At 45.5% G+C, this 16433-nt stretch overlaps 1 protein-coding gene across 1 annotated transcript in view; it reads left to right on the forward strand.

Annotated features, from left to right (window-relative positions):
* Positions 1–16433, forward strand: part of smg6 (SMG6 nonsense mediated mRNA decay factor) — a 418703-nt gene that overhangs the window by 62030 nt on the left and 340240 nt on the right. The window contains 1 exon segment of the mRNA XM_078548325.1: positions 14818–14879. Coding sequence (XP_078404451.1) covers positions 14818–14879 — 62 coding nt within the window.

A 16433-nucleotide genomic window follows, 5' to 3' on the forward strand; every position in this document is an offset into this window, starting at 1 on the left:
ATTAACCCTGAATGTTAGTTAGATATGGTAAATTAAACAATTCACCTTGGATACTAAAGTTTATTTTTATTTGTTCAAAGCCTGTGGAATCTTGTGGCTTTATTCTCTTAGCAAGTGTCTTGAGTCTTGAGCATTGTCTACTTTATCAAAATGTTATTGGTCCCTAACCAACAACTTGGGAGTATGGTCTAGGATCATGATTACCATCGCTGAATCCCCTGTTATCAACACCCTGGAGCTTACCATTGATCAGAACCTGAACTGGACTAGCCATATAAATACTGTTGCTACAAGAGCAGGTCAGAGGCTAGGAATCCTGTGAAGAGAGCTCACCTCCTGACTCCCCAAAGCCTGTCCACCATCTACAAGGCACAAGTAAGGAGTGTGATGGAATACTCCCCACTTGCCTGGATGAGTGCAGCTCCCACAACACTCAAGAAGCTTGACATCATCCAGGACAAAGCAGTCTGCTTGATTGGCACCCCTTCCAACACTTCAACATTCATTCCCTCCACCACTGATGCTCAGTGGCAGTAGTGTGTGCCATCTACAAGATACACCAAGGCTCCTTCCAAACCCACAACTACTATCATCTAAAAGGACAAAGGCAACAGATAAATGGGAATAGCGTCACCTGGATGTTCCCCTCCAAGTCACTCACCATCCTGACTTAGAAATATATCGCCATTCCTTCACTGTCACTGGGTCAAAATCCTAGAACTCCCTCCCTAACAGCACTGTGGGTGTACCTACACCACAGGGACTGCAATGGCTCAAGAAGGCAGCTCACCACCACCTTCTCAAGGGCAATTAGGGATGGGCAATAAATGCTGGCCCAGCCAGCGACTCCCACATCCTGTGAAAGAATAGAAAAAAGTTCATTCACACTTCAATCACTCCACCACTGGTGTCTGTGCCTTCAGATGCCTGGGCCCTGTACCCTGGAAATTCCCCTCCCTAAACTCTTGTAACTTTTCTATTTGTATAAAGCACTCACTTTTCATTTTTCCATTTTCTCCTTTGGCTCAATGTCAAATTTTGTCTAACAACCCTGTTAAGCACCCCAGGATTCTGTTGTTTAAGTCGTGTAAAACGTTTAGGCTGACACACTGATGGCAAAGGCTCGGACTGAGCATTGCCCTTCCACCCGCCCCAAGCTGAGGCTGATTATTGCCTCTTCACCTCCCTACTCAGATTGAGCATTGCGTCATTCCACTCCCCTCACCACCCAGCTTAGACTGAGCGTTGCCAGTTTCCCCCTGCCCTCCATCGCAACATACAGTTTGGACTGAGCACTGCCCCTTCTCCACCCCCCTCCCCACCACCACCACCACCACCAAAATCTCAGACTGAGCATTGCCTCCCCTCCCCCCCAGCTCAGACTGAGCATTGCCTCTCCTTGAGTTACCCTGTTTTAAAGATTCTGGTTGCTGAAATTTTGTAAGTTTGTAAGTTCTGTTTTGAGGTCAGTAAATTTCTAGTGTTGCTGATATCCTGTCCATTGCCCCAGGTGTGTCGGGTGCAGTGTGCCTCTTTCTTATTGAGTGGCTGTAACAAAATTCCTGGTACATCTTTCCAATTGGGTATCATGCTTGCTGTGTCAGATACATCGGGGTTGTCTGTAGAATAATCCACACGGCTGAATTCAGCATTACCACCAGGGTATGCATACAGTTTGACGGCTGGACTGCTGTTAGCATTTCTCAAAAATAACTTGAGAGGCATTGGGTTTTTTGTTCAAGCAAAGGGGAAGCTGGGAGATTTTTGGAGGGAGAGCATGCAATGATTAGGAAAGGCCTTATATTTTGTATTCCTTGTGTAAAAGCACTTCACTGTTTGGACATGAAACATGTATCACTGAGAGGGGGAGAAATAGAAAGGTTTGAGTGGTTGAAACCAAATAGAAATTCTGAGGTGGTTTTTGAAACAGGAAGGATTGGTGAGGAAGAGGGTACTGGGCAGGGAAGTTCCTGGGTGCAGGAACACAGTGGTTAATCAAGCCACTGGCAGTTGTTGAGCACCACGAGTGGGGAACAAAGCGAAGCCTCATGTCAGGAGTGCAGATATGTGTAGGGGATGCAAGATCAGATGTGAAGAGGTCACTAGCTCAGCGTGAGGCCACAGATGAATTTGAAAGTCTGGACCTCATTTTTGGAATTTATGTGGGATCAGTGGAAGGAAGTGGTTGTGAGGGCATGGACTATGGTTTTTTGAATAAGTTGAGACACATGGAGGATTCATACAGGGAATGTAGCTGGGAGGGTATTTAGAGAAGTCGAGCATCAAGATGGTGAAGGCACAGACTGTAATTTGGGAGCAGGGGCAGCTCATTTTGTGGAGGTGGAATTAATGAGGCTGGTGATGGAGTTGATGTGGGGAAGTGAGCAAAGCTTGGAGTTCAGCAGTAAGTTTAGTCTCCACTTCTCCTAACCCAGCCCAAGACACAAACTGGTTGGCATCTGCGCTAGAAGCTCAGGTAATCATGAGAATCGGGAAGACTGACTTCTGCCTTTGACTACATTAAACTGGAGGAATTTTGGAAGGCTGGAATTAGTTAGAATGATTGGGAAGAGGAGGAGGCTGTTTAGCTGCTCAGCAGTGCAGCCTGGACTGATTGGGAGAGTGGATGGAACAATTGGTTTTGGTGGTCAGAGGGAAGAGTGGGGTTAATGTTGGGGTTAATTGGAGGGGAAAGTGGAGTTAATGGTAGGATAATCAGAAGGGAGATTAGGGTTTATTGGTTGGGCAGAAGGTGATTAGAAGGACAAGACTGCTTGAGATATTTCTACAATGCTGTATTTTAGAATCCTTTCCAGAAAAGCTCTGGTGTATATGCCTTCCTGGCAACCCATCCCGTGTGTTATTGATGGCACTAGTGTTAATGTAAGCCTAATTTGGTTTGGAGATGGCATATTGAACAAGCAGACGGCTGTTTTGTAGGATTTTTAAGGGAAGGTTCCTGCTGGGTGCCCAGTTCTGTTAAATTGCAGTCTTGTTCCAGTGAATTGTCACAAGTGGTAAACTTTTAACTGAATGCAGTTGTATACTGAAATCTGTGCTTAAAGAATGGAAACCATCACTTTGGGGTTACTACCGTACTGGTGCCAGAGCCAGAACAGTTGCTTTATCCTGTCAATAGAGAGGATTCCAAACACAACAAGACCATTTTCCCTTTGGACCCACTGATAGATTTGAGTAACATGAGCTTTTTGGGGCCATGCAGGCTTCTCTGTTCAGTGATGAAGCAATGTATTTGATGTGGGCAGTGTTTAAAAGTATATTATTGTGACTGAGAAGCTGAAAACTGCATCAGTTCAAGAAAGGAGTGCCCTGGCCTTCAAAGCTCATATAGCACATGTTAAGTTGGTCTTGTGATGGATCTATGGCTTGTCTGGTTATGGTAAGATGAGAGCTAAAGCTTTGATAAAGCAACATAGGAACAGAGGAGCAGGAGTAGGCCATTCAGCCCCTCCAGCTGGCTCTGCCATTCAACTAGATCAAGGCTGATCATCTACCTCAATGCCATTTTCCTGTACTATCCCCATATCCTTTGATGTCATTGCTATCTAGAAATCTATTGATCTCTGTCTTGAACATACTGAATGGCTGAACATCCATAGCCCTTTAGGGTAGAAAATTCAAAAGATTCACTACCCTCTGAGTGAAGAAATTCCTCCTCATCTCAGTCCTAAATGGCTGCCTAAATTCTGAGACTGTGTCCCCTGGTTCTGGTCTCCCCCAGCCAGGGGAAACATCCTTTCTGCATCTACCCTGTCGAGCCCCTTAGAATTCTGTAAGTTTCAGTGACATCATCTCTCACTCTTCGGAATTCTAGAGAATACAGGCTCAATCTCTCCTCATAGGACAGTCCCACCATCCCAGGAATCCGCTGCACTCCCTCTAGGGCAATAATATCCTTCCTTAGGTAAGGAGACCAAAACTGTACATAACACTCCAAAGTCCCTAAGACAGCACCTTCCAAACCCACGATCGCTACCATATAGAAGGACAAGGGCAGCAGACACATTGGAACACCACCACCTGGAAGTTCCCCTCCAAGCCACTAATCATCCTGAATTGGGAATATATCACCATTCCTTCACTGTCGCTGGGTCAAAATCCTGGAACTCCCTCCCTAATGGCACTGTGGATGTACCTAAATCACAGGGACTGCAATGGTTCAAGAAGACAGCTCACCACCACCTTCTCAAGGGCAACTAGGGATGGGCAATAAATGCTGACTGAGCTAGCGAAGCCCACATCCTGTGAATGAATAAAAAAAAGTTAGGGTCTAACCAAGATTCTATAAAATTGAAGTAAGACATCTTTATCCTGTACTCTTGTGATAAGGACAACATACCGTTTGCCTTTCTAATTGCTTGCTGCACCTGCATGTTAGCTTTCAGTGATATATGAACAAGGACACATAAGTCCCTTTAGACATCAGCACTTCCCACGACCCTGATGCTTCAGTTATACTGCCACATGGAAGTCAAGTTGGCTCTGAAGTTGGACGGAGTCTGTCCTGTGATGTGCAAGAACTTCCTGTTGAATTTTCAGGTTGGACTGATTTGAATTTGCATCAGACATAATGCGACCTTACATTCTCCACTATGTCAGCTCACTAAATTGCCTACACCTGGATTTAGCAGATGCTCAGTAACGGGGCTGTTTTCACTAATGAAACCTACTCTTGAATAAGTAGTTGCCGTTTGAGTTACTGGAGGGATTGGATCTATTTAGGACCCTTCAAGTCCACCAACAACCACTTAGTGCAGCACCTGATGTGGCTTGTGCCATAAGTGGGAATGTCAGTTCTGTTGAATAATTCATAGAGATGGTAATATATTTTCTTTCAGTATAATATTCAAAAGCTAAACAGTCCAAACCCACATCACATGGATTTCACTTGCATTGCCTGCAGCTACATTGGAACCAGTCCGTGAAGCAACGTAATGCATCATTTAACCCCTCGACCTCATTAACCTCTTTTGCCTCCTTTTCTGCCTCCTGTATGATATATGCTGACTGTTTTCTGGGGTACAGATTCTGAGTGCCAGCAGATCTCTTGCTCAAATGACCATTTGTGAGCTTAGGCAGTAGACTATTGATTCTAACTCTGTCCATACCAGCAATTTCTGGCAGAGGTCACTGGAGAGTGACTAGGATCAGTAACCCTGGCTGGATTCTTCTCTTTCCTTCATCCCCCAAATCAAGTTCTGTGACCTAATTGCTGCTCCAGCAGACCAGGAATAGAACCTGGAATGCTTGTTCTGTATGGATCAGCCTTACACCAGGCAGTGTGTACCTGCAGTAATGCCTGCCTCACAGTGGAGACTCTGCATGTGACTACTGTTGCGCCTGGGCACAACTCAATACTAAGTTAGGCTCAGTGACATGTAAACAAACCTGTGACATTGGTCTAAAGTGACTGAGTAAATCAAATTTTTAAGTGTCAGCCTTAGCTCAGTGGGTAGCATTCTTACCTATGTCAGAAGGTTATTAGTTCAAATCTCGATCCAGAGATTTGAACTCTTAAACTAAATTGTCACTTCAATGAGGAAGGAATGCACTGTCAGAGATGCAGTATATCGCATGAGACATTTCTTCCTGGCCAACGTGGATTTAAAGTGTCCCGTGACACAGTTGCACAACGTTTATCTCTGAGCTAACAGCACTAATTTTTTTTTTACCTGGTCATTTATTTCCTTGCTGTTTGTAGAACTTCTCTGTGCCAAAGTTTTCAGTGCTTCACCACACATTCTGTAGTCTCTCATTACCAATTTTGTCAAATTTGAGGCACTTTTCTGCTTTGGTCCATTGCCATTAAAAGTTTGTTGAATTTGTTCCAAACTCAATCCCAGTCTGCGTTACCAGTCAGAGAAGGAACTTTCCTTCCTAGCAATCAGTGCTAGATTTGAAAACAGTTTTATAGTCCTGGTTGATACTGCCCTGAGGTAATATTTGATTACTGCTGAAAAGGAGCGTGAAATCTCAAATCATGAGTGATCCTTTAGTCTAAATTGGTTAAAATATGTTCCTTACTTTGTTGTGCCACCTACTAATGAGAAGGATATCAGTGGTCGAGCCTGAAAGTTCTGAATGTCTGTGAACATGCAGTAACAGCTGAGTCTTCTCTGAGAAGAAGCAGCGGAGGTCGCTGAAGGAACTGAATGTTTGAAGTTAATGTCTTGCTTCTCTTGTCTTATTAAGTCGTTTTACTTATGTGGTGTTCCAGTTGTAGCTGCACCAAATGTCATATTAATGTGTTAAACCCAGTGTCCCTGAGTTCTAGGCATTGTAGTGAATTGTTCTGAGGGCCGTGAATAGGGTACATTTTTTTATTCATGGGATGTGGGCTTCGCTGGCTTGGCCAGCATTTATTGCCCATCCCTAGTTGCCCTTGAGAAGGTGGTGGTGAGCTGCTTTCTTGAACCCATTTCAGTCCATGTGGTGTAGGTACACCCATAGTGCTATTAGGAAGGGAGTTCCAGGATTTTGACCCAGCGACAGTGAAGGACTGGCGATATATTTCCAAGTCAAGATGGTGAGTGACTTGGAGAGGAACTTCCAGGTGGTGGTGTTCCCATGTATCTGCTGCCCTTTTCCTTCTAGATGGCAGCGGTCGTGGGTTTAGAAGGTGCTGTGTAAGGAGCCTTGGTGAATTACTGCAGTGCATCTTGTAGATGGTATATACTGCTGCTACTGTGCGTCGATGGTGGAGGGAATGAATGTTTGTGGATGGGGTGCCAATCAAGCAGGCTGCTTTGTCTTGGATGGTGTCAAGCTTCTTGAGTGTTGTGGGAGCTTCACTCATCCAGGGCAAGTGGGGAGTATTCTATCACACTCCTGACTTGTGCCTTGTAGATGGTGGACAGGCCTTAAGGAGTCAGGAGGTGGGTTACTTGTCGCACGATTCCTGGCCTCTGACCTCTTGTAGCCACAGTATTTATATGGCTAGCCCAGTTCTATTTCTGGTCAATGGTAACCCCTGGGATGTTGATAGTGGGGGATTCAGTGATGGTAATGCCATTTGAACGTCAAGGGGCGATAGTTGGATTCTCTCTTGTTGGAGATGGCCATTGCCTGACACTTGTGTGGTACGAATGTTACTTGCCACTTGTCAGCCCAATCCTGGATATTGTCTGGGCCTTGCAGCATTTGGACATGGACTGCTTCAGTATCTGAGTCGTCGTTAATGGTGCTGAACATTGTGCAATCATCAGCGAACATCCCCACTTTTGACCTTATGATGGAAGGAAGGTCATTGATGAAGCAGCTGAAGATGGTTGGGCCAAGGACACTACCCTGAGGAACCCCTGTTGTGATGTTTTGGAGCTGAGATGACTGACCTTCAACAACCACAACCATCTTCCTTTGTGCTAGGTATGACTCAAACCAATGGAGAGTTTTCCCCCGATTCCCGTTGACTCCAGTTTTGCTCAGGCTCCTTGAAGCCACACTCGGTCAAATGTGACCTTGATGTCAAGGGCAGTCGTTCTCACCTCGCCTCTGGAGTTCAGCTCTTTTGTCCATGTTTGAACCAAGGCTGTAATGAGGTCAGGAGCTGAGTGGCCCTGGTGGAACCCAAACTGAGTGTCAGAGAGCAGGTTATTGCTAAGCAAGTGCCGCTTGAAAGCACTGTTGATGACCCCTTCCATTTCATTACTGCTGATGGAGAGTAGACTGATGGGGCGGTAATTGACCGGGTTGGATTTGTCCTGCTTTTTGTGTACAGGGCATGCCTGACACCTATGCTACTGGGGACCTCCGGAGGAGGCCGAGATGGATCACCCACTTGGCACTTCTGGCTGAAGGTTGTAGCAAATGCTTCAGCCTTATCTTTTGCACTGATGTGCTGGGCTCCTCCATCATTGAGGATGGGGATATTTGTGGAACCACCTCCTCCAGTGATTTGTTTAATTGTCCACCACCATTCACCACTGGATGTGGTAGGATTGCAGAGCTTAGATCTGATCCGATGGTTGTGGGATTGCTTAGCCCTATCTATCGCTTGCTGCTTATGCTGTTTGGCACGCAAGTAGTCCTGCGTTATAGCTTCGTCAGGTTGACACCTCATTTTTTAAATATGCCTGGTGCTGCTCCTGGCATGCCCTCCTGCACTCTTCATTGAATTAGGAACTTCACCCAGAAACTCTCATAGCTGACACTGAATATGTGAATCTTGAAAATTACATACCTGTGATGATACTGAAATTATATTCCCCACCTCAGCCTGACTTTGGTTCCCTCACTTATTTACCATTTCACCCAGTTTTAACTGTGTAAGCAGGATATAAAGGGCAGTTACTTGCTTTAATCAGCTATACAGAGAAGGGGATTTTTTTTGTGCTGGTGACTTATCTGAAATTGAGCATAGCTTTTTGTCCAGTATTTTGAGTCTCAAGGCTGCTTGGAGCTGTTATTTCAAAATAATAAACTCCCATTCAATGACTTGTTCCGTAATGCGACCTACAATGCTGCCTAGTAGGATAATTTTCTTTATGCTGCCATTATCTGGGCCTAGTGTGGAGCTTTGACCTCTCCAATTTCAGAGACTTACCTACTCCTGCTGAATGAGGAACATCTGAGGAAGCCTAAAATCCTACAGCTTTTTTTGTCATATTTGCATCAACATTGATTGAGGTGCAAATAATTAAAGTTTGGCATCTTTTAGAAGGTGCTCACAAGTTTGTTGTTTCTGTTCTGTTTGTGGGAGATTGAGGTGCCCTGTCACAGTGGTAGAATTACAGACCACCAAAAGACATGAGGCTGCCATTCTGTCAGATGGGGGAGTGAGGTTGGGGTGGGGAGATGAGGGGAGAGTGATCTATTTGGTGGAAGCTGCTGTGTTCTCAATGCTCTCTGCAATCTAGACTAACAAAAGAAAAGATGTAAAATGTCCTAGTAGTTGTTCGAGAGAAGCTCATGTTCGACTGTGACAGGAGTGTTAGTTGCTGTGAAGTTTCTCTGGTTTGAGTGGAACCAGCTACATCTCAATAGCACTTTTCAACTGAAGCTGTAAGAAAAGAAAGCATGTGGTTTTCAGTCTCCCTCCATTATGCTCCATGCTGTAAATGAAAGGATCCTATTGGGTAGAACCCGAGCAAACATTGGCAACTTGGGCTGAGATAGTTGTATACAGCATGGTGTCCTGTGTGTGGTTCTGTCAGTAAGTCACTGACAGGGTACATTTTTATGATTCCCAAGCATGCATTGTTCTTTATGCTGGAGACCGTTTGTCAAAGGCATTAGGATTCACTTCTCACAAGGTTCCCAGTGATGCCAACCTCATAGTAAAAGTGTCTCTTTACTCACTTTAGCCCCTTGCAGTCAGCAATGTCTGGATCAGCCTAAGCTCAGGCCCTCAACACAAAGCAGATGAATCAAAAAATGTCTCGCTGAGAGAGGCACACAAAAATGGTTGGCTTGGAAAAAGACAAAATGCCACCTTGGTGCTGTAAGGGGTGCTCCTTTGCGGTTGGAGGGGTGGTGCCAGGGGAGTCACAAGAGAATTTAAATGATAGAACAATGTAGAGGGAGCTTTTATCTGCATTTGATTCAGGTGTGCTTGATGTAGAGTGCGGACACCGTGCCCCAGAGCTGCCATCTTTCGTCTTGTTGGACATAAGAATTCACCAAAACATACAACCACCTGCATTAAAAAGAAAAACATTTTAAAGCATTGTTGAGATTTTCCTCTGCTGAATTCCCAGTGATGCTAGTGTTACAGACAGGGGAGAGAGGCGAACCTGAACTCCTTTATTTTCTCAGTGTCTGTTTTAATTTTTGGAATCGGCTGTGGTGTGTTTACCCAAACTCTCGGTTTGTGAAGTCAATTTTTAAAGTGACTCGCAGCAAACTTTCTTTCGAGTTAAATCAGAAGTATTGTTTATTCATACATTCAAACCTGGGGAACGGTCGCAATTTCACACACACACACACACACACACACACACAAGCACACATTAAGATAGGAAAGAGGAGTTTTTACACCTATGAATAACTTAAAAAGGAAAAGAACCACAGATGTTGATATCAGTTCATGTTATTGCCAGAGTCAGAAAGTCAGAGTCCAGTGAGGGTTCCTTCACGGAGGAGCTATAGTTCAGGCGGGTTCAGCTACTGAAGCAGGAGTTGCAGACTTCCTTTAAATTTGATGATGATGCAGCGAGATGAGGTTGGTATACAGAGACTTGGTCTATTCAGCAGGCCATGGCAGGAATCTTCCAGAGAAACAGGCATCGAGAAGGCTTAGACTTGATGCAGGATCTTGGTCAGCCTGGAGCCCTGCTGTATGTTTGCAGGCTGGAGGTTAAACAGCAGATTGAGTTACAAGCCTAGAAATGTAATATTAAAACTTCCAAAGGCTAGAAGCTTAGGTCATGTGATGTTGCCCATTTATGAGTCCATTGCAGGCTAACAAGCAGTTTCTGTGCCTCTGGTCAAAATCCATTGTTAACCTTAGGTGGTGGCAATTAGCGCCTCTGCAGGTATAACGAGTTTCGATGGCTCTCAATTTGTTATAGGACCTGCCTGGGAAGATAGATCGTCTGCTGGTCCCTGGTTTTGTTGATTGTAATGTGTCCTCACAACGAGAGGTGTGAGTTTCCACAAGGATGAGGGTTGAGCTTTTGTCCTGCAACTGCTGTTGGAAATTTCCAGAAACTGCAGTCAATTTGTGAATCATGTGACCTGTAGCGGCCATTTTTTGGTTCAGAAAAGTCCAAAAAAGTAAAGCAAAAAAAGTAAAGTTTGCTTTACAGAATCACAGTGCAGAAGAGGCCCTTCAGCCCATCGAGTCTGCATCGACACGTGAGAAACACCTGACCTACCTACCTAATCCCATTTACCAGCATTTGGCCCATAGCCTTGAATGTTATTATGTGCCAAGTGCTCATCCAGGTACTTTTTAAAGGATGTGAGGCAACCCGCCTCCACCACCCTCCCAGGCAGCGCATTCCAGACTGTCACCGCCCTCTGGGTAAAAAAGTTTTACCTCACATCCCCACTAAACCTCCTGCCCCTCACCTTGAAATTATGTCCCCTTGTGACTGACTCTTCAACTAAGGGGAAAAGCTGCTCCCTATCCACCCTGTCCATGCCCCTCATAATCTTGTACACCTCGATCAGGTCGCCCCTCAGTCTTCTCTGCTCCAACGAAAACAACCCAAGTCTATCCAACCTCTCTTCATAATTTAAATGTTTCATCCCAGGCAACATCCTGGTGAATCTCCTCTGTACCCCCTCCAGTGCAATCATATCCTTCCTATAATGTGGCGACCAGAACTGCACACAGTACTCCAGTTATAGCCTCACCAAGGTTCTATACAACTCCAACATGACCTCCCTACTTTTGTAATCTATGCCTCGATTGATAAAGGCAAGTGTCCCATATGCCTTTTTCACCACCCCACTAACATGCCCCTCTGCCTTCAGAGATCTATGGACACACATGCCAAGGTCCCTTTGTTCCTCAAAACTTCCTAGTGTCATGCCGTTCATTGAATACTTCCTTGTCAAATTAAACAGTTTATGATCTCTTTCATGTCTTAGGAACGTGACACTAGTGTTTGTGGCTGTCCAGCATTTGAACTGATTATCCTGAAGTTCAGTGGCACAGTGTTAAACCCACTTTATGATGTTCTGAGTCATAAAAAGATCTTTTGATTTTGATTCATTTAAAGAGTGGTTTTAATTGTCTGGGTGGGGCGTGTATGGGTGGCGGTGGGGTGGGGGTGGGGGTGGGGGGGGGCGGGGGTGCGCAGGAGGGGCTGCTATTGGTGTCTGCCCCCTCAGTAACCCTCCACAGTACGATCAGCCAGGATTCCTGATCCTCAGTGGCCCTTGCTGGAAGTGCACCTGTGTGAATGTTAAGAGAAGATGCTGATCCCCGCCACCATTGAACACCTATTGCTGTCTACGCTGACAAGTGAAGTATGACTGTCTGTATGTGATAATGGAGTGCCTGTAGCCCATACCCCTAAGTAATTCACTGGCTGCTTTGACACCTTGATCATGTAAAACAAACCCCTTTCCACCATGAGTTAACCTGTTCAGCATCCAATGGGTTATTGTGTAGTGGGTTGTGGAAAAGTCCAAACTAATCATAGCTGAGGAAGTGCAGGGTACTATATGTTGTAATGATTTGACTGATGTCACATACAGGCTGAGTTTGTGTACTTTGTGACCCCGGTCACTCAAACCACTTCTGAAGTGGTAACATCACCACGAGTCATTTCAAGAAGTGCTGCTGGTTTCCAATGTACTCATATTGCTATCGTCGACCAGTGTGTGCCAGGTTGCAGTTGGCTTGGTTAAACACAAAACCACACACTTGTAGTAAATGTGGTGCAGCGACGTGACAAGATCCGTGTAGCGGTGGCGAGGCTGCACGTTGGAGCCAAGTGTACAGCAGCTCATGTGAGTCAATCTACCACCTGCCTCACCTCATACTCCTTATTAAGCTATGAACAAAGTGGAAAGTGGTGTGTTTTCAGCCCTCCCCTCCCTTTTGTTGCTGCTTTCATTCATTGTCAGCTATATTTAAGTGTAAACGTGTTTGAGAATGCGCACTAAGGGGCTTTTTATTTTTGGTTTGGTCTGTTTTCCCACCCCTCTAGATCTAAGTGAAACTAAGTTGACTGAGGGAACTGAAGCTGACTCCCACTACCTGGCTGTGGTTCTTGAATTAATGTGCTCTTGTCCTATCAAAGTTCGTTGCAACTGTGAGAGTGGTGTTCTTGGGGGTTGAGTGCTTTTATTAGAAAATAGTTGACTTTAGATGCCCAACCATACACAGCATTGCAGGCTGTGCAGTGGGGTGTTGCTGGTCAATGAATAAGTCAAAAAAGCAACCAGCCATTGGCTTGATCTGTACTTAAAATGGCTGTAAAGCTGAGACTCTTTTGATTTTTCTGCCTACTTTCTCCCCATTTCCCCTGAAGAAATAGTTCCATTACTGGAGTTTGGGTTCCACTGGTGCCAGATGTTGTCTGGTATCTTGCGCAAATGGCCATTTCTTCACCCAGACATTGAGTGTTGGCAAGCTGTCCACCTGCTGAGCATCATCTTGTTTCCCTCCCTCTCCATCTGCTCCCGCTTCTGCATCTCCAAACACACACACTTTTCAGCAGGGGGTCACTAAATAACGGTTAGGAGTGGGAGGCCAGAAATATGGCTGACATGGCCCTCTCTTGCCCACAGCCATCAAGACCAATTGAAGTACCAACTCCCACTGCCACGGCTGAGCTAATGCACCACAGACTTATCTTGGGACTTTCTGGTCTGCATAGCCCAGTGACTCACTACATAAACTTGCTGTTTATGCTTCTTCTGTCAGGCAGACTGCACTGCAAACATCTGAATTTTCTGCTTAAATGAACATTGGGATTTAAAACATTATGAAGGTGGTGAGACAGTAAGGGCTGACCTTTCGGCCTGTTTACCGATGATGCATTGTTTAATTGTGGTTTTAGCAATTAAACTGTGCAAATTGGTACCAGTCCTAGTTTAATGTCCCTGTAATAAATACTGTTCAGTCTTGTCCTGTTATATACTACTCTGCAACAGAAACAATGTTTTTGAGTTTGGCGAGCTGGCCCAGTCAAAGAACACTTTGAACTGTGCCTGTGGAGATAGGTTCCTGGGGCACTGAGTTCAAAGCGGAGGCTGTATTTGGAATGTTTGCCCTTTGTACCAGCTGTTGACTTGAGCTTTTTCTAAATGATTGAAACACAGAACCCAGAAACAGGATTGCGTGTGTTGTACATGTTTCTTGAAATGAAATACAGAAGCGACAGCAGTGTTGTGTATTTCTAATTTCTTTATGCTGTTCAGAGTTTTGCCTTTGGGGGAACGGGAGAGGTCTTGCAGGCTTCTCATCTGTCATTTCCTAACAGAACCTGAGAGCCCTGGTTGAGGCTGGGGCAGGGTGACTGTTACTTAGAGAGCTAGAGTAGGAAATCAACACTCCCTCACTCACCTTCTCCACCACCCCTCCACCCATCCCAACTGATTCCTGGCTTCCTCCCTGGTCTGCCTGGGGCCTCGCTCTGTTACCCAGGAGGCTGTACATGTATCCCATTTTCTGGAGCTCTGTCACAATCGGTCTGAATATACTGCTTGCTGTGTGCAAATAACCCACGAGTGATTCTTGCTGGCCGTTTCCTTCTCCCTATACAGGCCTTGACATGATGCTTCCCTGCCACACCTACGCCACCACCTGCTGAATCGATGATATTGAGATTTAAACTTGTGATGCACTTTTGCATCATTAGCTGAGTGAGGGGAGGCTGCAGACTCAGAAAACTCTGTGTGAGGCATTGGGTGAAATACCGAACAGATTAAACATGGCTTTGCGTTCTGATTATTAACTGCAGCCCTGACCTGTGAAAGGCACCTGATTTCTGTAGGGTGGTTAATACGTGTTTGTGCGATTTACAATAAATGCTTTGCATGTAACTTTGTTCCCCTGTTGTCAAATAGGCCCAAAGGTCAGGCGATACTTGTCTGTAGTTCTCTGGGGAATGCATACTGGGACATGGTGTGCCACTCATTACCAGCAGAGGGCGGCACTCTGCTGATTGGTGCTGAGCATGGAGGGAGCCTTGGCAGGAGCTGCAGGCCTGTGTGTTTGTGGGCACGTTCCTGCTCCAAGCATCTGCTTCTTGCCACTGAGTTGTGGTCATGCTGTCCTCTGTCTCTGATGTTGACTGCTGATAAGAACATGCTGCGAGTAGATTAATTGTTTCTCTCTCTCTCTCTCTCTCCCCCATCTTTTTCTTTCCTTCCCTTCCACCTCCCCCCAAAAAACAGCTGAATAAAAGATTTATCCTGAATTTCCTCCATGCCCAAGGGAAGCTGTTCACAAAGATAGGGTAAGTGCAAAAGACCTTTTTTTCTCTTGTATATTAAAGATGACACTTCAATGGCTCCTCAGAGATTTTCATTTCCTGAATAGTGTTGAAATTAAATATTGTAATGCCAGCAGTTTTAACATGTTAAATAAACTTGGCATTAACTCTTTCTGAGCTATTTTGATGTGAAGTAGCAATGCGGCTTGTTGAAGCACAATGCAGAATTCCGCTTTCTAGAAATTGGAACCTGCAATTGTCACAAATTTGCTTGGACAAGTCAATGCACGTGGTTAATTGCCTGTCCACCACGGTAAAATAACCGCTGCAAAGGGGTTATGGCAGCATCTTGAGTGGCTGATTTAAGCAGTATTCCTTGTATTATACCCAGGTGTTGCTGCGCTAATCCACCCAAAGCAGCACATTAACCCAACAGTGTTTTAGCACATTGAACAGCTGAAGTGATGTAAACCCCAGGCGTGAGATGTGAACAGCTTCACACCTTTGAAAGTAACTCCCTCCTGTGATATGTGTAACCTGTGCATGGGTACATCTCAGAGAGGGAGACAGTTGTATTGTCTGGCAGCATCTGCAGGGTGAGAAACAGAGTTAACATTTCAAGGACACAAATGTGAGAGTGAGAGCAAGCACGTTCCTGTGCTTGGCCTGCTACAGTGTTCCTGTGAAGCCCAACACAAGCTGGAGAAACAGAACCTCATCTTTCGATTAGGCACTTTACAGCCTTCAGACTCAACATTGAGTTCAACAACTTCAGACCATGAACACACTGCCCCGTTTTGATTCTTTGTTTTTGCCAAGTGCCAGTCTTTGTCTTGTTTTCATGTTTTGCTTTCAGACAGAGCTGATCTTTATTTATATCAACCTTGTCTGACTATTTTCCGCGCATCTGCCCTCACACCTTCCTCTCCCTCCCAGAACCATGATAGGGTCCCCCTTGTCCTCACTTATCACCCCACCAGCCTCTGCATTCAAAGGATCATCCTCCGCCATTTCCACCAACTCCAGCATGATGCCACCACCAAACACATCTTCCCTTCACCCATCCCTGTTGGCGTTCCGTAGGGACCGTTCCCTTCAGGACACCCTGGTCCACTCCTCCATCACCCCCTACACCTCAACCCCCTCCCACGGCACCTTCCCATGCAACCGCAGAAGGTGCAACACCTGCCCCTTTACTTCCCCCCTGCTCACTGTCCAAAGGCCCAAACACTCCTTTCAAGTGAAGCAGCATTTCACTTGCACTTCCCTCAATTTAGTCTGCTGCATTCGCTGCTCCCAATGCAGTTTCCTCTACATTGGAGAGACCAAACGCAGACTGGGTGACCGCTTTGCGGAACATCTTCGGTCTGTTCGCAAGCATGACCCAGACCTCCCTGTCGCTTGCCATTTCAACACACCACCGTGCTCTCATGCCCACATGTCCGTCCTTGGCCTGCTGCAATGTTCCAGTGAGCTCAACGCAAACTGGAGGAACAGCACCTCATCTTCCGACTAGGCACTTTACAGCCTTCCGGACTTAACATTGAGTTCAACAACTTCAGAACATGAGCTCTCTCC

The sequence above is a fragment of the Cetorhinus maximus genome, chromosome 9 (assembly GCF_964194155.1).
Source record: "Cetorhinus maximus chromosome 9, sCetMax3.hap1.1, whole genome shotgun sequence".
NCBI classification, from domain to species: Eukaryota; Metazoa; Chordata; class Chondrichthyes; order Lamniformes; family Cetorhinidae; genus Cetorhinus; species Cetorhinus maximus.